The sequence below is a fragment of the Lepidochelys kempii genome, chromosome 7 (genome assembly GCF_965140265.1).
Source record: "Lepidochelys kempii isolate rLepKem1 chromosome 7, rLepKem1.hap2, whole genome shotgun sequence".
NCBI classification, from domain to species: Eukaryota; Metazoa; Chordata; order Testudines; family Cheloniidae; genus Lepidochelys; species Lepidochelys kempii.
Genome location: NC_133262.1, coordinates 57,189,494 through 57,209,587, shown reverse-complemented (window position 1 = coordinate 57,209,587; position 20,094 = coordinate 57,189,494). Strand labels below are relative to the sequence as shown.

Sequence of the window (20,094 nt, the reverse complement as noted above, 5' to 3'; positions counted from 1 at the left end):
GGGCCTCCTAGAAAGGTCTGCCTAACATTTGGGCAGTGCTGCACCTGTTCTGGCTGGTGCCTAGCGAGCTGACAGCTGTGCTGCTGGGCGCATTCTTCCACATGCCCGCCCAGCTGCCTTTGCCACTGCCAGAATCACCACGCACACACCTAGCAGCCCTGTGGCCTGCCTGGGCGTTTAAAAGGGCCCTGGGCTCCTGGCAGCTGCTACCATGGCAGTGGCCTGGGGCCCTTTTAAATAGCCCAGGCCCCTGGACACTTGCCCCCTTTGCCCCTCCTGTCAGCGGGCCTGGTCCCATGCTTCCTTTCACAGTGGCTCTGACAGAGTGGGATATGCCAGTATCAGACTGTGAACTCCTTTTTGTCCCACAACCTCCATCTTGGATTGTAACCTTACTGTCATAGCGTGACCTCTGTTTGGGGTGAGAACATCCAGTTTGGATTAAGAAAAGGAGTACTAGTGTCACCTTAGAGACTAACCAATTTATTTGAGCATGAGCTTTCGTGAGCTACAGCTCACTTCATCGGATGCATCCGATGAAGTGGGCTGTAGCCCACGAAAGCTTATGCTCAGCTAAATTTGTTAGTCTCTAAGGTGCCACAAGTACTCCAGTTCTTTTAGCTAAATTGGAAATGTAGGCCAAAGATTCTTATATTCACCTCTCTCCAACTAACCATTGAAAGGGGAAAGGAGTTAGCAACTTCCTCTCTCCTTTTATAATTCTACAGTCCATAGTCATAAGTCTGTAGTGCATAGCACAGGGTACTTGATCACGTACAGCAATAATAAAATAATTGAAGTTATTGATTGTATTTACAACTTAACTTCTATCTTAGCAAAGTGATTTGTCTGGGAGTGTTAAGGAAATAAAGCTTAATGCATTGCTGCAATTCAAAAGCACAAGTCTGAAAACCAGGAAGCTCAAAGCTAAGTTCAGAATTATCCTCACACACAACCATGCTGTGTAACACTGAAGTCCCCTGTACAATAAAGGAGTTGGTTGGATTGTGGGAGCTGGCATCACACACTTTTATCTACATACTCATCACAGCATCTGACTCTCAGACACTTAGCTCAATATCTTCTAAAAAATAATTTTCCTCCAGTCTTCCACTTACAGTGGCAGGAGAGGTTTTTGGAACAAGTCCCTTTTCAGACAGAAGAGATTTTGAGTGCATGCGGCCCCTGGAATGTGAATGTCAAGGTTTACGTTACTAATCTAAGTTTCCTTGCTGAGGCAATGGTGTGCCACTGCTTTTGTAGAATCAATGACACTGCTCAGAGCTGTGTGAGCAGGAGAATTATGTCAGGTCACTGCTTGTTTACACACATGTAAATGGCTCTTCTTGGGCAGGGACGCTTGGCACGGTCTTCATTAACTGAGCTGAAAGTTCCCCAGGGATACCCCCCATACCCGCCCTCACTCCACCCAGCTCAGAGCACAAGTAGGTAAGTTTCAGTCATCAGCATCATGAACCTCTCAACAAGTTGTATTTTTTAGCTTGCTAATCATGACAGAAGGATAAGCCAGGATTCCAGCTCCTAAAAATGGTGATGTCTTGTCAGCAGCATCTTTGTTTGTTTGTATTGTCCTGTAACATGGATGGGAATTCTGCAATTGTTTAACTTGCTCCCACAAGCTTCAGCTACATAAGGACCCAAAATGGACTACTCCACCAGTGACAGCCATCCATTCTAGCCTGCACCAGTGGTGAGTTGCAGGTCCTAAAGTCTAGACAAGACCAGTGGGGGCAGAATTGGGTCCAGATATATGGGCCCAATTCCCACCGACACTCACATTTTGACCTTCGCTATCCTTGCAGTGGGAGGAGCAAGCTAAAAGCACTCAGAGTCACTTCAACTGGGGAGGAAGGAGAGAATGCCGACACCGGCCAGGAAGTACCTGGTTTCTCTATAGTATATTTGGAAGTCAGGTCTTACGGGTATTTGTGCAAGGTGGAGGTCAGGGTAGTGGGGAAGAGGACAGGATTTGCCCATGTTTCCACTGAGTCATTTTTATGTTTCTGCTTTATGAAGCTCGCCAGGCAAATTCCTGCAGCTTGATACATCCTTCACCTGAAATCGTTGCATATGCCATACTTATCTGCAATAAACTCACAGCTCTCCTTCTAGCCGCTACACAGCCTGGGTAGCCAAGCGCTATATAAAGTAGTAAAGAGAAATAACCTTGGATTCCGACCTTGAGAAGGTGTTCCGGGCGTAGTGCATGATGCTGTCAAAGTCATAGGTTTCTCCCAGAGAATTCACTTCCCCAGCTTCCATCTTTAAGAAGTTGTACTCCTGACCTGCGACACAAGGCTCCATTAAAAGGAAAAATGTTTCTTGGAAATCTGAAAGCCTTGCTCAAAAGAGCACTCATAAGCCAAGCGATGCAAACAAATAATTTTTGGTTTGGTGGCCAAATCACCAAAATAAAAATTAGAAAATATTTTCATTTTGGGTCAACCCAAAATAAATGTTTCAAATTTTTTGTCTGCAGTGTTGTAGCCATGCTGGTCGCAGGATATTAGGGAGACAAGGTGGATGAAGTAATATATTTTATCGGACCAACTTCTGTTGGTGACAGAGACAAGCTTTTGAATTTACTCAGAAGAAGAGCTCTGGGTAAGCTTGAACGCTCTTCTCTTTCACCGATAGAAGATGGTCCAATAAGAGATTATCTCATCCACCTGCTGTCTCAGATTTTTTGGCAAAACGAAAAAGTTGAAAATAAAATTGGTTTGGGTGGAATAAAACATTTCGTTTTGGGATTTTTTTAAACCTGTTTAAAAATAAAATCAAGAGTAAATTTGAACCAAATTTTGAATAAAAACAAAACATTCTGTTTTGAAAACATCACAAGAAAAACATTGACTTCTTTTTATTTATTTATTTTTTTGCTCAGATAATTTGGCTAATTTGACACAAATTCACAGCATGCTTCAGGTAACCTAAAACTATATAGTTCAGTGAAAAAATGCTTTGTCAGAAAAGTTTCACCCAGCTCTACTCAAAAGGGGTATTTCTGGATGGTCTATGTAAAATGTATTATACCTGCTGAGATGTACAAAGGGCCTAAAATGAAGAACAAGTCTCTGTTGGGCCCAACCCCCTTTCCATATTGGTTTCAAAATACATTTGATCCTATTTCTCCCATATAACTTTACCTCAAGAAATGCTCTGGAAAAGTCAGTCACAGCCTAGCACATGTCCTGTAGTGCTTGTTGTCATACTGGAAAAGTTAGAGAGAGCTCACAATTATGACTAACTTATCCAGCTCTCGTCCTAATGTACATAACCAGATAGGTAAAGCAACTTCTGGCATCAAGAGAAGCACCAGTACCATTTACATTTCTGAAGTTAGCAAAATAATGACTGGGCTTCTCAGCTATCTTGTAAGTTCCTTTAATATAATTCTGTTTAGTAAATATCTATGGCTGAGAATTCCAGAAGCAACTAGTGACATTAAAGGGGACTGGATCTTACCCTCTGAAAATTCCCCTCCCAGTGTATTAAAATTGCTAGTCACCAGAATATTTTGGCCCTCTTTCTCTGCAATGCCTGGCATTGTAGTTTGGTTTCCTTTTGCAATAACTGAGGCTACCCGCTGTGACTCTTAGCTGAAGGGGAGTTGTGCACAAGCCCAGGGAGATTTGAGGTTTCCACCACACAGCATCTGAAATTGGTATGAGAGCTTCTTCTTTACCTTGCTGTATGTTTTCCCTGATGATCGTGACATGCTGGTCCCGGTCGGGCCGCGTGTGCTCGTGCCAAAACCCAACCACGTGGCCCAGCTCGTGGGCCACGATGCCAAACTTATCACAGTTCTTGCCAATGGATATGGCCTGGGGACCTCCCCCTCGACGACCCACATATGAGCAGCAACTGGAAAAACAAACAACTGGATGAGTGACTTTAATGAATGAAACCATGCTGGTGTAAGCAGTGTCAGGATGAGCTCCACCCTGACATCTGGTGGTGAGGTGTGGCAAGTTGTGGAAAAGAACTTCAGGGGCCAATCTCATTTGCATAGGCACACCCACCACACCTAGAATGAGACCATAGCTGCCCAAATGGTCACTTTGGCTGCTGTGGGATCCCCAGTGTCTCTGTTATCGGGGCAGGAAGAATAAATTATTACCCTGATTATGGGAACTGTGCTTGGAACTGTACGTGGCCTTTTGTTATGATGGATGGATTCACCATCAACTAAGTAGCACTCGCTAGGCAAGGGTCATGGGTTCCAAAACTGTGTGAATGGAGAGAGGCTGGGGACAAGTATTAATACTTGGTGGTTTGGGCCCCTTGGTGAGGGCTTTACATGCTAATTGCACTTCCTCCTCTCTCCACTGTGGAATATCAGAGCTAATTTTGATTTCATTAGAAGTCTAGTTATAGGCTGCTGAGCTCACTTTGGGCTGACAGGTGAATTCAGCTTGTAGTAGGGGAGCCCCAGTGCTGGTGCACTAAGAGCTGAAATCACTGAGTGATGTGTTAAGTAGGGGGGGAGCCTGAAGATATATTGTGGAGCAGTTTGCGGGATGGCTGGAGTGCCTTGCAGACCGGCTGGTGAAGCAGTTTGACGCGGAGCAGTTTGTGGATGGCAGGAGCTGCTTGTGGGCCATGGAGCTGAACGAAGGAGTTCGTGGGGCGGCTGGCGGAGCGGAGTGCAGCTGAGCGAAGGAGTTCGTGGGGTGGCTGGTGGAGCGGAGCGCCGCTATGGAGCGGTCAGCTTCAGATCATGTAAGGTGCCTCTTACCCCCGTCCCATTTCCACCCAGGTTGGGAGGTAAAGCTCCGCAGATAAACTTTCGAACTCTGGGGCTACCCTGACCAGGGACAGAGACTTTTGGGGCATTGGATTTTTGGGACTTTGGGTGATTTGGGGTTGCTGGACTCAAGAACCAAAGGGAAAAGGGCATGCCCCAATTTGCTTGGGGTGGGTTTTTTTTTGCTCATGGGTTGTGTTATGAATCCTGTTGGTGGTGTTTCCCCAACATAATGCCACATTGTTTCTCTCTGTTATTAAAAGGCTTTTTGCTACACTCAGACTATGTGCTTGCAAGAGGGGAAGTATTGCCTCTTGGAGGCGCCCAGCGGGGGTGGTATATATTTGTCCCAGGTCACTGGGTGGGGGCTCGAGCCGGTTTGCATTGTGTTATTGGAATGGATCCCCTAGATATTGAACCCAGCCCTTGTTGCTGCCAACTCTGACAGGCAGAAGGGTTACACTGGTATGGCTGGAGTAGCATGTGTCTATCAACTGGCAGAGTATGCACCACTGCCCTGCTGGATGGAATCAGATCCACTGAATAATTTAGAATTATGTAGCCAGAATGGCAGAGATGGTGTCCTTAGCCTCTGTTTTCCAGAAGCTGGGAATGGGCGACAGGGGATGGATCACTTGATGATTACCTGTTCTGTTCATTCCCTCGGGGGAACCTGACATTGGCCACTGTCGGAAGACAGGATACTGGGCTAGATGGACCTCTGGTCTGACCCAGTATGGCTGCTGTTATGTTTTATTGGCTCAAGGTGCTCCAGAGAAGACAGGTCTAATCTTATCGAGAGATCGTGCATGCTGTCTGTCTCTCTCTCTCTCCCTCTCTCACACTCACATCCCTTTTAGCTTTTTTATCTGGGGTAGGTTTTTGGAGCAGAACAGCCTCAGGTCGCCCTATGCTGCAGGCTAATGTTTTGGGGGGTTTTTTGACTGAAGAGCATGGTATCTCTCTCTAATGAGAGATAGGCCTGGGGAGTTTAGATTAGATCTGGACTCCATCAGGTTTGGAGGTGTTCAAACTCTGTGTTCAGGAGAAGACCCTCTGTGATGAGGAGGCATGAAGCTGGATTTGGAACTCCCTCAAATGCTCAGGCCCATTTCAGCAAGAGCATCCCGGATGGCAAGACCCCCTATCCCGAGGGGCCAATAACTTATGCTGGGTTCTTGAAACTGAGGCTATGTCTCCACCTGGAGCTCGAGGTGTGATTCCCAGCTTGTGTAGACATACTCATGCTAGTTCTCATTGAGCTAGCAAGCTAAAAATAGTAGCAGAGCCATGGTAGCATGGACAGTGGCAAGCAGGTCTAGCTGCCCTGAGCACAAACTCACCTGGATCCCATGGCCCTGCTGTCACTTGCTACTGCTTGTGCTACTGTGACTACATTACTATTTTTAGCGCACTGGTTTGATGAGTCCGAGTGTGAGTATGTCTAAGTGAGTGGGGAATCACCACCCCGGCTCCAAGGGTAGATGTAGCCTGAATGGCAGAGGGGGAATGATTAGAGGGGACCAAGCACATTCACCAGCAATAGATTTCTTAGGCGGAAAATCTGGGGCCCGAGTTACGTAGGTATTAGGTGCCTAAAGATGCAAGTGGGAACTTGGTGGCATTTGCAAAAGTGCCTGAGTCAATCAAGTGCTTGAGTCAAGCAAAGGGAAGGCACGCACCCTCCTACCCCCACCCCCAACAATGCCATCTCCCTACCTACCCACCTTCCCACTGTGCTTTGACACACCTTGCGTGTAACACTTTTATGACTTAAGGAAAGCCCTGGTTTAAAGAGCCAATAGGCCCAACGTTTACATTTTGTTTTTCCTCCCTTCCCCGAAAACCTGACAAAAATTTAAAATATGTGCATGACTTTTTTTTTTTTTAAACGAACAGGTATTACAGGGGCAAGAGGTAGGGAATTCTGACACTCTCATTCAGCGTTTACCTCCCCAAATGACCTATAGGCTAATGAATGAAGCCAGAGGGTGAAAAGAGTTAGAAATTAACTATAAACAGAGACACACTGTCCCATTTACTTTGACTGTAAGCACTTTGGAGACAGAAATGATCTTTTTGTTGTGTGTTCGTACAGTGCCTAGCACAACAGGGCCTTGGTCCATGGCTGGGGTTCCCAGGTGCTACATTAATTAATAACAGCAGCTACTTTCATTGTCAGAACAAAAGCACAGATAGGAAACCAACAGCAAAAATACTGAAAAGGAAATTGGAGCCTTCAAGAATCTGTCCATTTGAACTACACAGGGGCTCGTTAACAACGTGGCACTGAACTCAGGAGGTCTGACATTCTATTCCCAGTCCTGCCACAGCCTTCCTGTGTGATCTGGGGCGAGTCACCTGAATGGAGCTCCTTACAAGACTGGGAGTTTAACTTTTCTGAGACTCACTCTGACATTTGTAAAATGGGGACAGAACCTCCTTTGGGGGCACTTAGATGGCAAGACACAGCCCCAAAGGGCTTACGATGTGTTTTATAGTCTCTGATCTGTGAAATACAAAAAATGGGGGTGGGACACTTTCAACAGGAGTTTTATCCAGGAAGCAAAGGCCTGATCTTGCACGATGGCAACCTATCACTGATTTTGCTGGTACGGGATCCGGCAAGATGCCAGCAGGCCATGTGACTGGACACTGCTATGTGCTCCAGTGCGCGGCGCTTACCCACAGGTTCTGTATGTGAACACGATGAAGCTCTCCTCGTCAGTCCTTTCCACAAAAGTCACGCAGGTGTGCTTCTCCCAGTGCCTCATGGCCTGCTTAAAAATAGCTCTTTGGCTGCCTGAAAAAGAAATCGAAGCAGGACAAATATTTAGGGCCCCATTTTTCCATTGTTCCCATGGCCTCCAACTGCCACTGCAGATGCTCAGCACCTCTGAAAGCTGGACCTTTAGTGCTTAGTATAGAAACCCAGGCTTGTCCTTCCTCCTTACACTCGATGAGTTACTGTATTAAAATGACTAACGAACACGATTAAGCATTAACAGTATATTTCATGCATATATAAACAAGTACAGATTCCCTGCTTCTGCCATCAAGAGGCACAGTTGCAAAAGGGAGAGGCCAAATGTCCAGCGCTGCATGGTGCTTTGTTCTGTATGTGACTACAATCTTGCAGCGTTGGTTCCCGTGCCAGCATAGGGCAGGGAAACAAAAGATGTAAAGCTCAGGTAATTACAGGTCTGCACTGGGTGTATGTTCCCCCGGATCCAAGTGAATAAAGCAAAATTGTTGCCGAAAAAATCTCCTCAGCCTAGGAGCAAAAAATAACGAGGAAAAAAGCTGGAGGGAGTCATTTCTGAGGCGAGATTGAAAGGTACATACATGGACAGATGGTCTGGCCCTGGCTGAGTGCGCGACACAGAATGCACACAGAGCCCTTACACAGGAGCCAGGAGCAATTGCTGTTCTTTTGCCCGGTGCACAAGGACTGCTCCAGGCTTACATCTACACCCAAAGGGGCAGAGATGAGAGGGTTCTGCACTGCCAGCTAGAGACGATACGTTTATGGATGGGATGGGATGGGATGACAAGACTGCCTATAATGCAGCCAATCTGCGACTGCTAGCAAGAAATATCTCTACCATCCGGTGATGGGACATTGGATGGGGAGGGCTCTGAGTTACCACAGAGAATTCTTTCCCAGGTGTCTGGCTGGTGGGTCTGGCCCACAGGTTCAGGGTCTAACTGATCGTTGTATTTTGTGTTGAGAAGGAATTTTCCTCCAGGTCAGATTGGCAGAGACCCTGGGGGGGGGGGGTTTCAACTTCCTCTGCAGTATGGGGCATAGGTCAGCTGCAGGTTTAAACTAGTGTAAATGGTGGATTCTCTGAAACTTGAAGTCTTTAATCATGATTTGAAGACGTCAGTAACTCAGCCAGAGGTTAGGGATCTATTACAGGAGTGGGTGAGGTTCTGTGGCCTGCGATGTGCAGAAGGTCAGACTAGATGATCACGATGGTCCCTTCTGGCCTTAGAGCCTATGACATGCTGCCATGCTGCAGGGGCTGTGCATGCTGTACCAGTGAGGGGAGGGTGGCACTGCACCTGTAGCACCTAGGGACTGCTGGAGCAGTTATGCCCACCTGAGTGGCACAATTCCTCCAGGAGCTCATGCTGGGACAGCGCCTCTGCACCGCCCTGTCCTGTGAGCTCTACTGCAATGCAATAATTGAACCCTCACTGGGTAGCTAGGTTAAGAGAAGGAGCTAGAACCATGGAGAAATATTTGAAGGGAGCAAACCTCAAGTAGAAAGTGCACTGAGAGGCCACAAGGAGTATAGTGCAGAGTACTAGGATGAAACGGGTTGAATATTGGGAGAAATATTGCCACCGTGAGAGATCAGACTGGAACAGTCTCCCCAAGGAGGTGCTAGAAGTCTCATCACTGAAGTTATTTAAAGTGAGGGTGGACAGACCACTGGGAGATTTATTTACAGGGAAGGATCCTGCACTGGCCTGTGCAGGAAAGGGTGGGGGGTGGTCTCGTTCCCACATCTAGGGTTCTGTGGAAGCTGTGACCCCCCCCCCGTCTTTAAACCCTTTCCCAGGCTGCTCTGACTGAGGGTGGTAGCTGGGCACCTCTCCTGTGGCTTCCCTGGACAAAGCACTGGGAAATGGCAGGAACCAAACGAATGTTTTAAGATGCACTTGGTTGGTAACAAAACAGCAAAAGACACAAGGAAGCATGGCCTGGCAGGGCTGCACTAGAGAGGCAAAGACGTCCACATCCTCTCAATGGATATTGCAACACAGTAGGCAGGACACCAGCCCCTCTCCAGGCAGCTACTCTTGGAAGTGATGCTTATTTGGACACTGCTCAAAGGTGGTGCAACCAAGGGTCTCTGAGCTGTACTAAGAGATCCCCCATTCCATCCAGCGATCCAGCTTAGAGCTCCCTGTTCCTCCTCCCCACCCAGCTGCTTCGTGGCTCGGCATCACACTGACCAACTGTGCAAAGGAGAATCACAAGGTGCTGTAGTCTCAGGGATCTGCTGGCCAGAGGGATCACACGAGAACAGCCCAATGCACTTTCTTCCCCATGCCTGTGGGTCAGAATGCCCTGCCTTTTCAGCACTCCCATCCTAGAGACCCAGACAGCAAGGAAACAAGCTCAGGTCTCAGATTCTGACCCACCACAGAACAGGAGTTTTAAGCAGTGTCCAGCTGCACAGAGGTACGCTGGACTGAGTGCCGAGGCCTTTCTCCAGGAACTTCAGGGGTGGGGTTCGGCTATTTGTCTAGCCGCTTCGCCATGCAGCCAGCCCTCTCCAGGGAAGGGCTCCCAAAGATCAGGCACCCTTGAGCCAGGAATGAAGTTCTCCTAAGAAGAGTTCCCCAAGCCTCAAACAGCTAACTAAGCATTGGGTTTTGCTACTGACCAGTGAAATTTCCTCCAATGACATAGGGTATGACCCCTCCGGGCCAGATTCTCTCTGCCCTGGATGTGGTTGCCCTGCGGATTCTGGGAGAGGAGCCCGCGGCTGAGAGGGACAGGTCTTTATACTCTTCCTCCTTTGGCCTCCTTGAGAGTGTGGCGTTCCTCCTGTCATCTGCAAGACAAAAGTTGCAACACTGTTTAAATCCTCTTGCTTCCCAGGGCAGCCCCAAAGCAATACCCTGGCCTCAGTGCACGCAAAAACAGAACAATCAGATTGTTAATGTGAACCAGAAGCCACATCCAGGTCTGCCCTTGTTTTCTTCAGGGCTATCATAGAGCTAATCTGTAGCAGACGGTCTTATCATTTGACCTTCCCCATCCTCAATGCTAAAGCAGATGGGGAATTGCCATTCTGCTGTTTCTTCACATTACAGTGATCTCACTGACAGGGACATCGAGTTAGAAGTTTGAGTAGAGACGGGACCAAACCAAAATCCCAGATCCGAACAGCACCAGAATTTGCCTCTAAACCCCAAATTGGCAGCTTGGGCTCCTGGCATTTTAGATGACATAGATTCTGTTGCATTGCATTGCACTGCATCTCAGTCAGTCAAAGCACAGGGAGGCTGAACAATTACAATCATTAGGCCGTCCAGTGTAATCACAATGCTAGGGTCCTTCATATAAACTCATAACTGTATCTTTGTCCTTTTGCCTGTGAGTTTATCCCACTGCGAAGGCAGTTACTGATTTGGCGTGTACTCTCAATTTATCGACTCATCTTCATACTAACATGTTTAGAGACTGAAGTCTATTCCACAAATCTATATTTTTATAATGGTAAAAGCAGCCAAACCTACTTCTACTTAGGAGTGGAATCTGCTCTCACAAAATGAAGGAACAACCTCCTAAATTCTACGCTGAATAGTTTTCATGTGTAATTTTCAGGCACTTGGGAGGGTCTGTGATTGGGCAGATTCTGCCAGGAGGATGCAGGTTTTCACCATGGAAAAATGGAGAAATTTGACCCCCAGCATCAGTTACAAATCTGTCACATTCTCTCTCTTGTTTTGGTACAAAAAGAATAAAAAGTTAACAGGCAAAATGAGAAAATGTCCCCCCCTTACTTGTTAAATGGGCAACAAGGTTAATTTCCATCTGCCTTGGTGCTGCTGCAAACACACTTGGTCCAGGTCTAACAGTGATTTATTAACTCTGAGGGACAGTCTCTTTGTAGCCAAAGTTAGAGCTGACCGAGCTGCAGATCTTCTTTTGTTGATGACCCTCTGAGAGCACTTACAAATGTCCCATTTACTGCACCATAGACAGCTTCCCTGCTGTCTGCTTTATTCCTCTGTCTTGTTTTAAAGAACACTTACACACAGGCTGTATGGCCCATGGGAATTTCCAGCTAGTGAGTCTCACTGTAGGTCTATGTTGCAATGAAAGGATGGAATTGCAGCAGGTGTACACACCCCCAAGCTAGCTTTAATCTAGCTAGCTCAGGTACTGATAGCAGCGAAACTGCGGCAGCATGGACTTCAGTGGGGGCTAGCTGCCCAGTGATTACCCAGGGCTCCAGGGAGGCTTGTACAATCCGCGCTGAAGTCCATGCTGGCCTGCTAATGGAACCTGAGCTGGCTACATTAAGGCTTGTGCAGGTACGTCCACACCTCCTGCAGTCACATACCCCAGCTGCAACCTGGACAGATCCTCAGTTCAGTACCTAGTGGACAAACAGCCCCATCACAAAGACAAGCCAGTGACATGACTCGAGCTAATCAATGCCCCGGGTGGCAGCATCAGGGCTGAGGGCTGAATGAATGGGTCATTGACCACTCCATTTTCACCCTGGGATGGGGTGTCCATCCCACTGTAGGTAGAGTAGGTTGTTAGGACAATTAACAACCTGGGGGAGAGCCAGAGACTGAAATACCAATTGATTGTGAAGCCCAGCTGGGCAGGAGCAGGCTGAGCTTGTATACAGCCAGCAAGCTAAAAAAAAGAAGGGGATGGCAGAGGTAGTAGTCTGCAGTAGCTCCCGGGGAGAAGGGAGGTGAGTTTGGGGCTACAGAGGAGAGAAGTAGTCGTCTGCAGTTACTCCCTGAGAAGAGGGCATTCAGGCCAGTGAACTCAGAGGAGGTCCAGAAGATAAAAAGGGAAATAGGAAGGCATCTAGAAAAGTAGCCCCAGGACCTGGGAGCTAGTTGCCAGGTGTAGAGTCCCTGGACTGGAACCTGGAGTAGTCGGCCAGCCTGAGTTCTTCTACCAGCTGCTGAGAAAGCGGCACTGGATCTGGTTGTGGCCCGGAAGGCTGACTGGGCCAGCAAATGGGTTGCTAATCCAGGGGACTCTGACACCCTGGAAAGGGAGGACTATGGTGAACTGGCTGGAGGGGAGAGTCACAAAGAAGGAGCACCCCAGGTCCCAGAAAAAGAAAGACCACAGGGCGAGGAACTGATGGAAGAAGTGTCAGACTGGTGGAGAGCAAATCCCAGAGGTGCCCCAAAGAGGCCCCAATGACAATGAGTGAGCCCCCTGTGACACACCTCTGCAGATGGCCCTTGCAGGTCAGGGCTGAGGCAGTAAAAGAAGCTTGCCATGTTGTTGCCAGTGCCCTACTTGATCGAGGGATAGTGGGAGAAATTGGCTTTTAGGGTTGTCCCAGTGGCATCTTACATCCCAGAACACTTCAACTTCATAGATGTGTTACAAAACAAAGTGGCTGGTGGCCCCTTGTGCTCCCCCAGTCCCACCCCACCCCAAAAGGAGCCGGACCTCTGCTGCGCTGCATGGGTGGAGGGTTGGGAAAAGAAGGGAACAATGCTTTGGCAATGCCCCCTCTCCAATCCACAGGCACCAGATCCGTACTCTTCTGCTCACTCACTGGGGGGGCGCGATCCAGGCTTGTGGCTCACTGATTTTTGCTGAAGCTCCAGGCAGAGGTGCCTTTGCGCTGTTGTCAGCATCACTGTGGTTGTGTGGCCAGTTACCAGCCTCACTTCCTGAATCAGTAACACACGCAGGGTTTGGTTTTGTTTTTTTTAAAAAGCCTCATTATAAAAATACTCAGAGTCTGCTGAGCCTTACTCTCCATGCAAGAGGGGTCCCCATGGCCCACCGTGATTAGCAGGGGCTGCGGACTGAGCCCCTGTCCCATTCATCCTCCTGGCGGAGACGTGAAGCAGCAAATCAGTGCTGTCAAGGCTGAGCAGTCTTGCACAATGAGAAGGAAATTAAGGCAGAGCAGAGGGATGGAAGGATGAACTTTCAAACTCCCTCCCCACCTCCTGCAGGGCCCATGCTTGCTTGTCAAATGCCTTCTCTGAAGCTGCAGGTTGAGCGAGGACACAATGCCTGGAATTTGCCTTTTGTTCGGTTGCATTTGTCTGAAGGGGTCTCATGTGGCTGCAGAGGGGAGCAGGAGCATCAGACATTTTAGAAGCATAGGAACGGCCCATCCCAGAACCAGCCTATGGGCCAGCTAGTCAGACACTATGGTTACTACAACGGTCAATACCGGGTGCTTCAGATGAAGGAGAAGCCACCTTCTCCTCTTGCCTTCTCACCCGCCCCCGACACGCCTACCTGTGTTCTACAGTGCTATGGGCTAGACTGGGGGAGATCTCTGGGGGTGCAAAGAGGGTGAGGGAGATGGAAGGAGACTAGCACTTGGGCCCTCACAATCAGGCACATCTCACCATGCAAGGACTGGAGGACTCTGCAGCAGATAGTGGGTCTAGGAGCCCCATGGAGGTGAAGCAGGACGAAGGCAGGGTCATGGCCCATCCTCTCTACACTGACTGCCATCGAGGTAGGATGTTTAACAGGGTGCAGTGACGCTCTCTGGGTGCAGTCTATGGGCAGCGGCATGCATCATTCAGATGGCTACATGGTTTGGGAAGGGGAGAGAGGGCCCCATGGACACCTTCTCCGAGCCACCATCTCGCACCATCCTTGGCCTACCATAAGGCTTAGTGAATACACACATGGACAATTACCACCAATCAAGCTAAGCTAGTCGCCTTTTTCCCCACACTCCAGCCCAAGTCTGCAGTTTGTGGCACATGAGGAGCTCCATGGGACAGATTCTGTGGCTGTGTTCCTGTGTCGGCTGGGAGACCACTGGGAAAGCAGAGCTGTAGGTGCTTTCCCCTCCCTAGAGATCCCAATGCACCTTGCTGGGGCAGCCCCTGGTTCAGACCCCATTGGCAGCTCCTGGTCCTTTCCCTGCTGGCAGCTCCGAGATTCTGCCCCGTGCTCTTCAACTTGTGGCAAGGCCCTAGAGGAAGCTGCCCTTCCTTCTCAACAACTGTCTCGACAACGTCCCAATGCTTCCAGCAGAGAGCTGGGGCTACTTGTGGAAGTGGTAGCAAATAAGGCAGCATTGTGCGACCAGCAAGGACTATACAGTTCATGGCTTTAAGCAATTGTCCTCATATCAGTCATCAGTGTGAAGGGGAGTTTTTTCTGTGCCCAGTACATGCCACAAAGAATGAAGACAGAAGCTAAAAACGAGAGAGGCCCTATCTTTTTCCTAACGGCAGTGGCTGTTCTTATTCAGAGAGTTGTTGGCCCCAGAGAGGAAAAGCTCTGTGTGACTTTGAAAGCTTGTCTCTCTCACCAACAGAAGTTGGTCCAATAAAAAAGACAGTATCTCACCCACCTTGTCTCTCTAATAATATATTGGGACCAATATGGCTACAACACTGCAAATGCTAGTCTGGACAGTTATAGGAGTCCACCTCCCTAATGTTCCTCCTGCAGTCTCAACTGAGCACAGCTTCCTTCTTCACTTCCTGTCTTGAAATGAGTTTGTAAGTGTTGTGGTGAGCTGTTAGCTGCCACAGCCACCCCAGAAGTGGCAGCATTTCAGCGGTGGGGTGAAGAGATTTCTCATACGCTGACTGTAGCTCATGAAGTGCTTTGGGATGAGAGGGGCTATGAAATGGTTCCTGCTGCTTGTGTACACACACTGTATGTTCTAGCCTCTCATCACTAGATATGGACAGTTTGTCAGAAAGGTTGAGCTCAGTTTTAAACTTGAGTATCTGCACCGGTGTGTCTCAAATGGGAAGTGAGCGGAAAGACCAGTAACACTATTCAGCCTTCTGGATAACAAGGCCCTACACAATATCCATGAACTGCTCTTCCTTGAATTAGTGAATTTAATCCTGAGGCCAAGTGGCAAACACTGGGTAATTCAGCAGGAGCTATTCTGAAGCTACGTGGTCCAGGGGTCTGAGCACTAGACTAGAAACCAGGTGCTCCTGAGTTCTAATCCCAGTTCTACCACTGACTTGGTATATGACCCCAGGGATGTTGCTCAATCTCTCTGCCTTAGTTTCTCCACCTGTAAAGTGGGAAGAACAATTTGTAAATGCAAGGCATGTAGCACCTGTAGGAATTACACCAGCCCCAGAGATTGATGTCCTGTATTTATCCACAGACCAGGTACAGTCTAGGCAGTGGCAGCTCCCTCTTTTTGCTCTCATTAGTGTTTGAACTCTGACCTAGGGAGGGAACCAGTCACTGATAGCTCCTGCAAGTGAGAAGGCTCAATATGCCTGCTTCACAACGTGGTGCATGTCCCCAGCTAGCTTAGCTTTTGGAGAGGGGCAAGGAGTCTCACAAACACCACCCAGCCAGTGCATCCTCATTGAGCTATACTGGACCAAACCCACCCCGGTGAACCTCCACCCAGGTCCGAGAAGGTGCGTCAGGGATACAGCTGGTCTGATACGCACAAGCACACGTACACAGGACAAAACATTCTTTTACAGTGGATAAAAAAGGAAATAAAAGATACCCAAAAGTCTGGGGGGGCACCACATTACCCTTTTTAACTTTTTTGCTACTACGACTGGTTGCCGTGGTGTTCTGGCTGGGCCCAGCAGACTGCTCCCCTAGGCCACCTGTAAAGAGAGGAAAGAGAGAGAGCCCATTGTGAGCAGGCAGGGAGAGCAGATGCACCAAAAGGACAACAACGCACATCGAATTCTCAGTGCGATCCCTGGAAGGGGACCTGCCATGGGGATGGAAAGCGATCGCTCTCCTTCCACGTGCGGGACCGGGTGGGTAGCACACAGGACTGGGGCTCACGAGAACTGGGTTCTGCTCCCAGCTCTGCCATTAGCTTGCTCTGTGATCATGGGCAAGTGACATCACGTCTCTGCACCCCAGTTTGTAATACCATCTTTGTAACATGATGTGTGAATGGAAAGCGCTATTTCAGAGCCAGGCATTCTTTATGGTGGCTATTAAATACAATAATAAAAGGCACTGACATGATAAGGAAATAAGCCACTCCTCATCCCTGGCCACTCAATTAATTGATTTCTACCTGGGATGAATCTGCCCCCACTTGAGAACAACAATCCTTCTAGGTGTTAGTACAATACTGAATATAAAGAACTGTGCAATTCCACTTTATTTCATGCAGTTCACTCAGGGCCAAATTACCAGTCTACTTCCAACACTTGCAAAGGAAAATTAAAGCAGATCTGTACAGCTTGACTGAGAGATGAGCAAACATCTTGCATCTTGATCCGCAAACATCTGAAGAGTGTAAAGACCAAAAGAGGGGAGGAATCTTATGTTCATGTCATACAAACAGAAAAGTTAGATAAGAATATAAAATACTCTTGCTCAAAGATTGCAGCATAACACAACTTTATTTCTTAGAATTCAGAATCTTAACACGCTAATAACCCAAAACCAGAATGCAATAAAGCAGGATGCTCCCTAAAACACAGGCACAATTCACTCCACCTTAATCTAGGCTGCCTCTCTGCAGCTGACTCAGCTAGACCCAGATCACATGCTTCCCTACAGAGCCCCTAGCCTGCCAGCAGGACTAGGTCACCCCTTGCCACTTAAAGTAATAGCTTGTAATTTCTAACACAATTTTCCATACACTGCCAAATCTATTATTTGTATTACGATAGCTCTTAGGGCTCCCTGTGCAAACATACTGAGACACAACCGCTTCCCCAGTGAACTCACAAACTAAATAAACACAACAGAGTGGGGATCAGGATGTGACACTGAAGCAGAGCAATGGTTTCAAATGCCATATGTGGCACAATATTTTTTCTTTTTGCAGGGGGGAACTAAATTTTATTAGATTTGGTAGGGGGGGATTAGACAGACAAAGGGAGGGAGGGGGCACACTACAGGTCCAGTGGGGGGATGCTGAAAGACTAGGGGAGGGGAGAAGAGGGAGGGGAGCACAGAGGGCAGGTGAAGTGAGAAGGAAGGGTTAGAGCACTCAGCTTGTTAGTTACACATTTTTAGATGGCTTTGGATTTACGCTAAGTTGTATAACTATGAACCATACTCCAAGCATGCCTTGCACGGATGTAAAGCTTTAGTGTGAAAACTTATTAGCAGATGGACTGCTGTTTGAATGGGCAGAATCTGTTAGAAGATATAAATATAAACAGTATGCTAGGCATGGCTGGTTATCTTTGAGATAATTGGTACCAGTGTCTTTAATTAGATAAGATGTTAGAAATAATGGGTGCAGATGATCTTTGTACCCTGAAAAACAGGCATGGAACAAAATAAAGAAAAGGGATGAAAGGTATGCATTCACAAGGTGAAATTTGGGGAATTTTCTATTTGTTGTACACAAATGAGGTATAAAAGACAACTTGACGTCACTTCTTGGAAGTGAAGATTCTCAATATCTGGAGAACACACGTGCAGCTTTGGGTAATGTATGAACCTCTCCATTTGTGCTGATTTCTCTGTGTTTAATCAGCAGATTGTGCTAGGTTATCTGAGCTGAGTTACATCTGACATCTTATCAATAAAATAACTGACCCCTCAACAAGCCACCTGACATAACCAGTGCTCACCAGCCCCTGCTGTAGTCCTTGCTGAGGCTTCTCCTCTGTCTGCTCCTGCCAGCTTGAGAATTTCTCTCAATGCTGGGGCTGGAATTTCTTCCCCCAGCACAACATGATTTCATATGGGCGATACAAGTCTCTTAGTGTGACCCATCTTTCCTTCTCCCAAATGCTGCAATATCTGAATTCACCAGGATAGGACAAAGGGGTCTGACTAGAAGCAGTGGGATGAAAGGGGAACACTGAACACCAGGAAAAGCTTCCTGGCAGGGAGATGCATTATGGTGTGGAATTGTCTCCTAAGGGAAGTGATGGAAGCTCCACCGTTTGGGACACTTACCATTCAGTTGGACAAAAGTCACTACATTTGTGAGCTAAACCTGGATTGATAAGATGGACTGCTTGCGACCTAATCGCTCACTTCCAGCTGTGATGGCTGATCCGAAAATTTCCCTTTGTTCCATTTCATCTTGCAACTTATTACATCCACTAAGATCATCTCAACACAGCTCTTTTCACTAACTGAATTTGACATCCTTAGGATTTCTTTCCCCCAAACATAAGAATGGCTGTAGTGGGTCAGACCAAAGGTCCATCTAGCCTAGTGTCCTGTCTTCCAACAGTGGCCAATACCAGGTGCCCCAGAGGGAACGAACAGAACAGGTAATCATCAAGTTATCCATCCCCTGTCACCCATTCCCAGCTTCTGGCAAACACAGGCTAGGGACACCATCTCTGCCCATCCTGGCTAATAGCCATTGATGGACCTATCCTCCATGAACTTATCTAGTTCTTTTTTGAACCCTATTATAGTCTTGGCCTTCACAATATCCTCTGGGAAAGAGTTCCACAGGTTGACTGTGCATTGTGTGAAAAAATACTTCCTTTTGTTTGTTTTAAACCTGCTGCCTATTAATTTCATTGGGTGACCCCCTAGTTCTTGTGTTATGAGAAGGAATAAATAACACTTATTTACTTTCTCCACACCAGTCATGATATTATAGAACTCTATCATATCCCCCTTAGTCGTTTCTTTTCCAAGCTGAAAAGTCCCAGTCTTATTAATCTCTCCTTATACGGAAGCTGTTCCACACCCCTAAGCATACTATTCATTACAGAGCATCAGTCATATTTAAAGGACAGTGTTCAGATGTTAACGCGGAGTTCTTATGGCCTGGGGATCTTTGCTGGAGTGGAAAATAATTTTGTATTTATAAATAAAAAGCAGCTTTCTTCCAGAGTCATGAACAGATTGCTTCTTAATTGAATTTGGGAGGTGAATTATATGGTGAATTAGAAAAAAAGAACAACACTGCATTTAGTGAATTGTTCCCCTAGAAGGGGGCCGCTTGGCATTGAATTGCAAATGATGGCACCAAGCATTACAGCTGGCACCCCCTCCATCCCAGGCTGCTGACCTCTGCCGTGTTTCAGCCATCATTGGAACAGGCTTCTTTTCAGAGCTGCAATTGCATTCTTTCCCGGAGACCAGTGCAAGCCTTGGTTTCGTGTGCAAAAGAGATGTTTGAATAAACTATTGAGCCTAATGAAATCTGCAAGCTCTTTGCGTATTTTCTCTCATGATAGCCAGTGAAAAGTGGGATGATTACACAAAGGCTAAATATGGTTGTGGTGATACACCAGATATTTTCAAACATTATTAATCTTACCACCACAGCCATGGAACACCCATACTCCTGCCTAAACAGATGGATGGTTTTATTGACACATGCCACATCCTAGATTTTAGGGGCTCTTAGGCCCTACCTACAAACTTAGTATCAAAACACCTTCCAGAGATTCATTAAGCAACATGATGTCCCTTCTCTGTTCTTTTCCCGAGGGGAAGATAAAACATGATTTTGGAGAGAGAGTGATAGGTAAATTAAGGGTTTTTATTAGTAAAAGTGAGGTCTAACAAATGCACCATTCATTTGGAACAGAAAGTGTAATGGTTCAAGGTGATTCTTGGTTCCTGTGGCAGAGAGTTCCACAGTCTCTCTTGCCAGCCAACTGAGAAGGTAAAAATGAGCTTTACCTTCGTGATGGACTTTCCCATCATGCCAGAGGAG

The 20,094-nt window shown here is 47.4% G+C and overlaps 1 protein-coding gene across 5 annotated transcripts in view; it reads right to left on the bottom strand.

Moving 5' to 3' along the window:
• TLL2 (tolloid like 2) overlaps positions 1–20,094 on the bottom strand; it is a 180,364-nt gene that overhangs the window by 53,940 nt on the left and 106,330 nt on the right. For 3 of the 5 annotated variants that reach the window (XR_012159929.1, XM_073352982.1, XM_073352985.1), the window contains exons 3-7: positions 16,007–16,084; positions 10,171–10,341; positions 7,454–7,571; positions 3,707–3,885; positions 2,201–2,306 (exon numbers count right to left, since the gene is read on the bottom strand). Coding sequence is in view for 4 of the 5 variants with exons in the window: in XM_073352982.1 (XP_073209083.1) it covers positions 2,201–2,306; positions 3,707–3,885; positions 7,454–7,571; positions 10,171–10,341; positions 16,007–16,084 (652 nt within the window). In the remaining variant the exon portion in view is untranslated. Of the gene's footprint in view, positions 1–2,200; positions 2,307–3,706; positions 3,886–7,453; positions 7,572–10,170; positions 10,342–15,978; positions 16,085–20,094 lie in introns of those variants that run through there. The other 2 variants (XM_073352986.1, XM_073352984.1) reach the window with 2 other exon arrangements.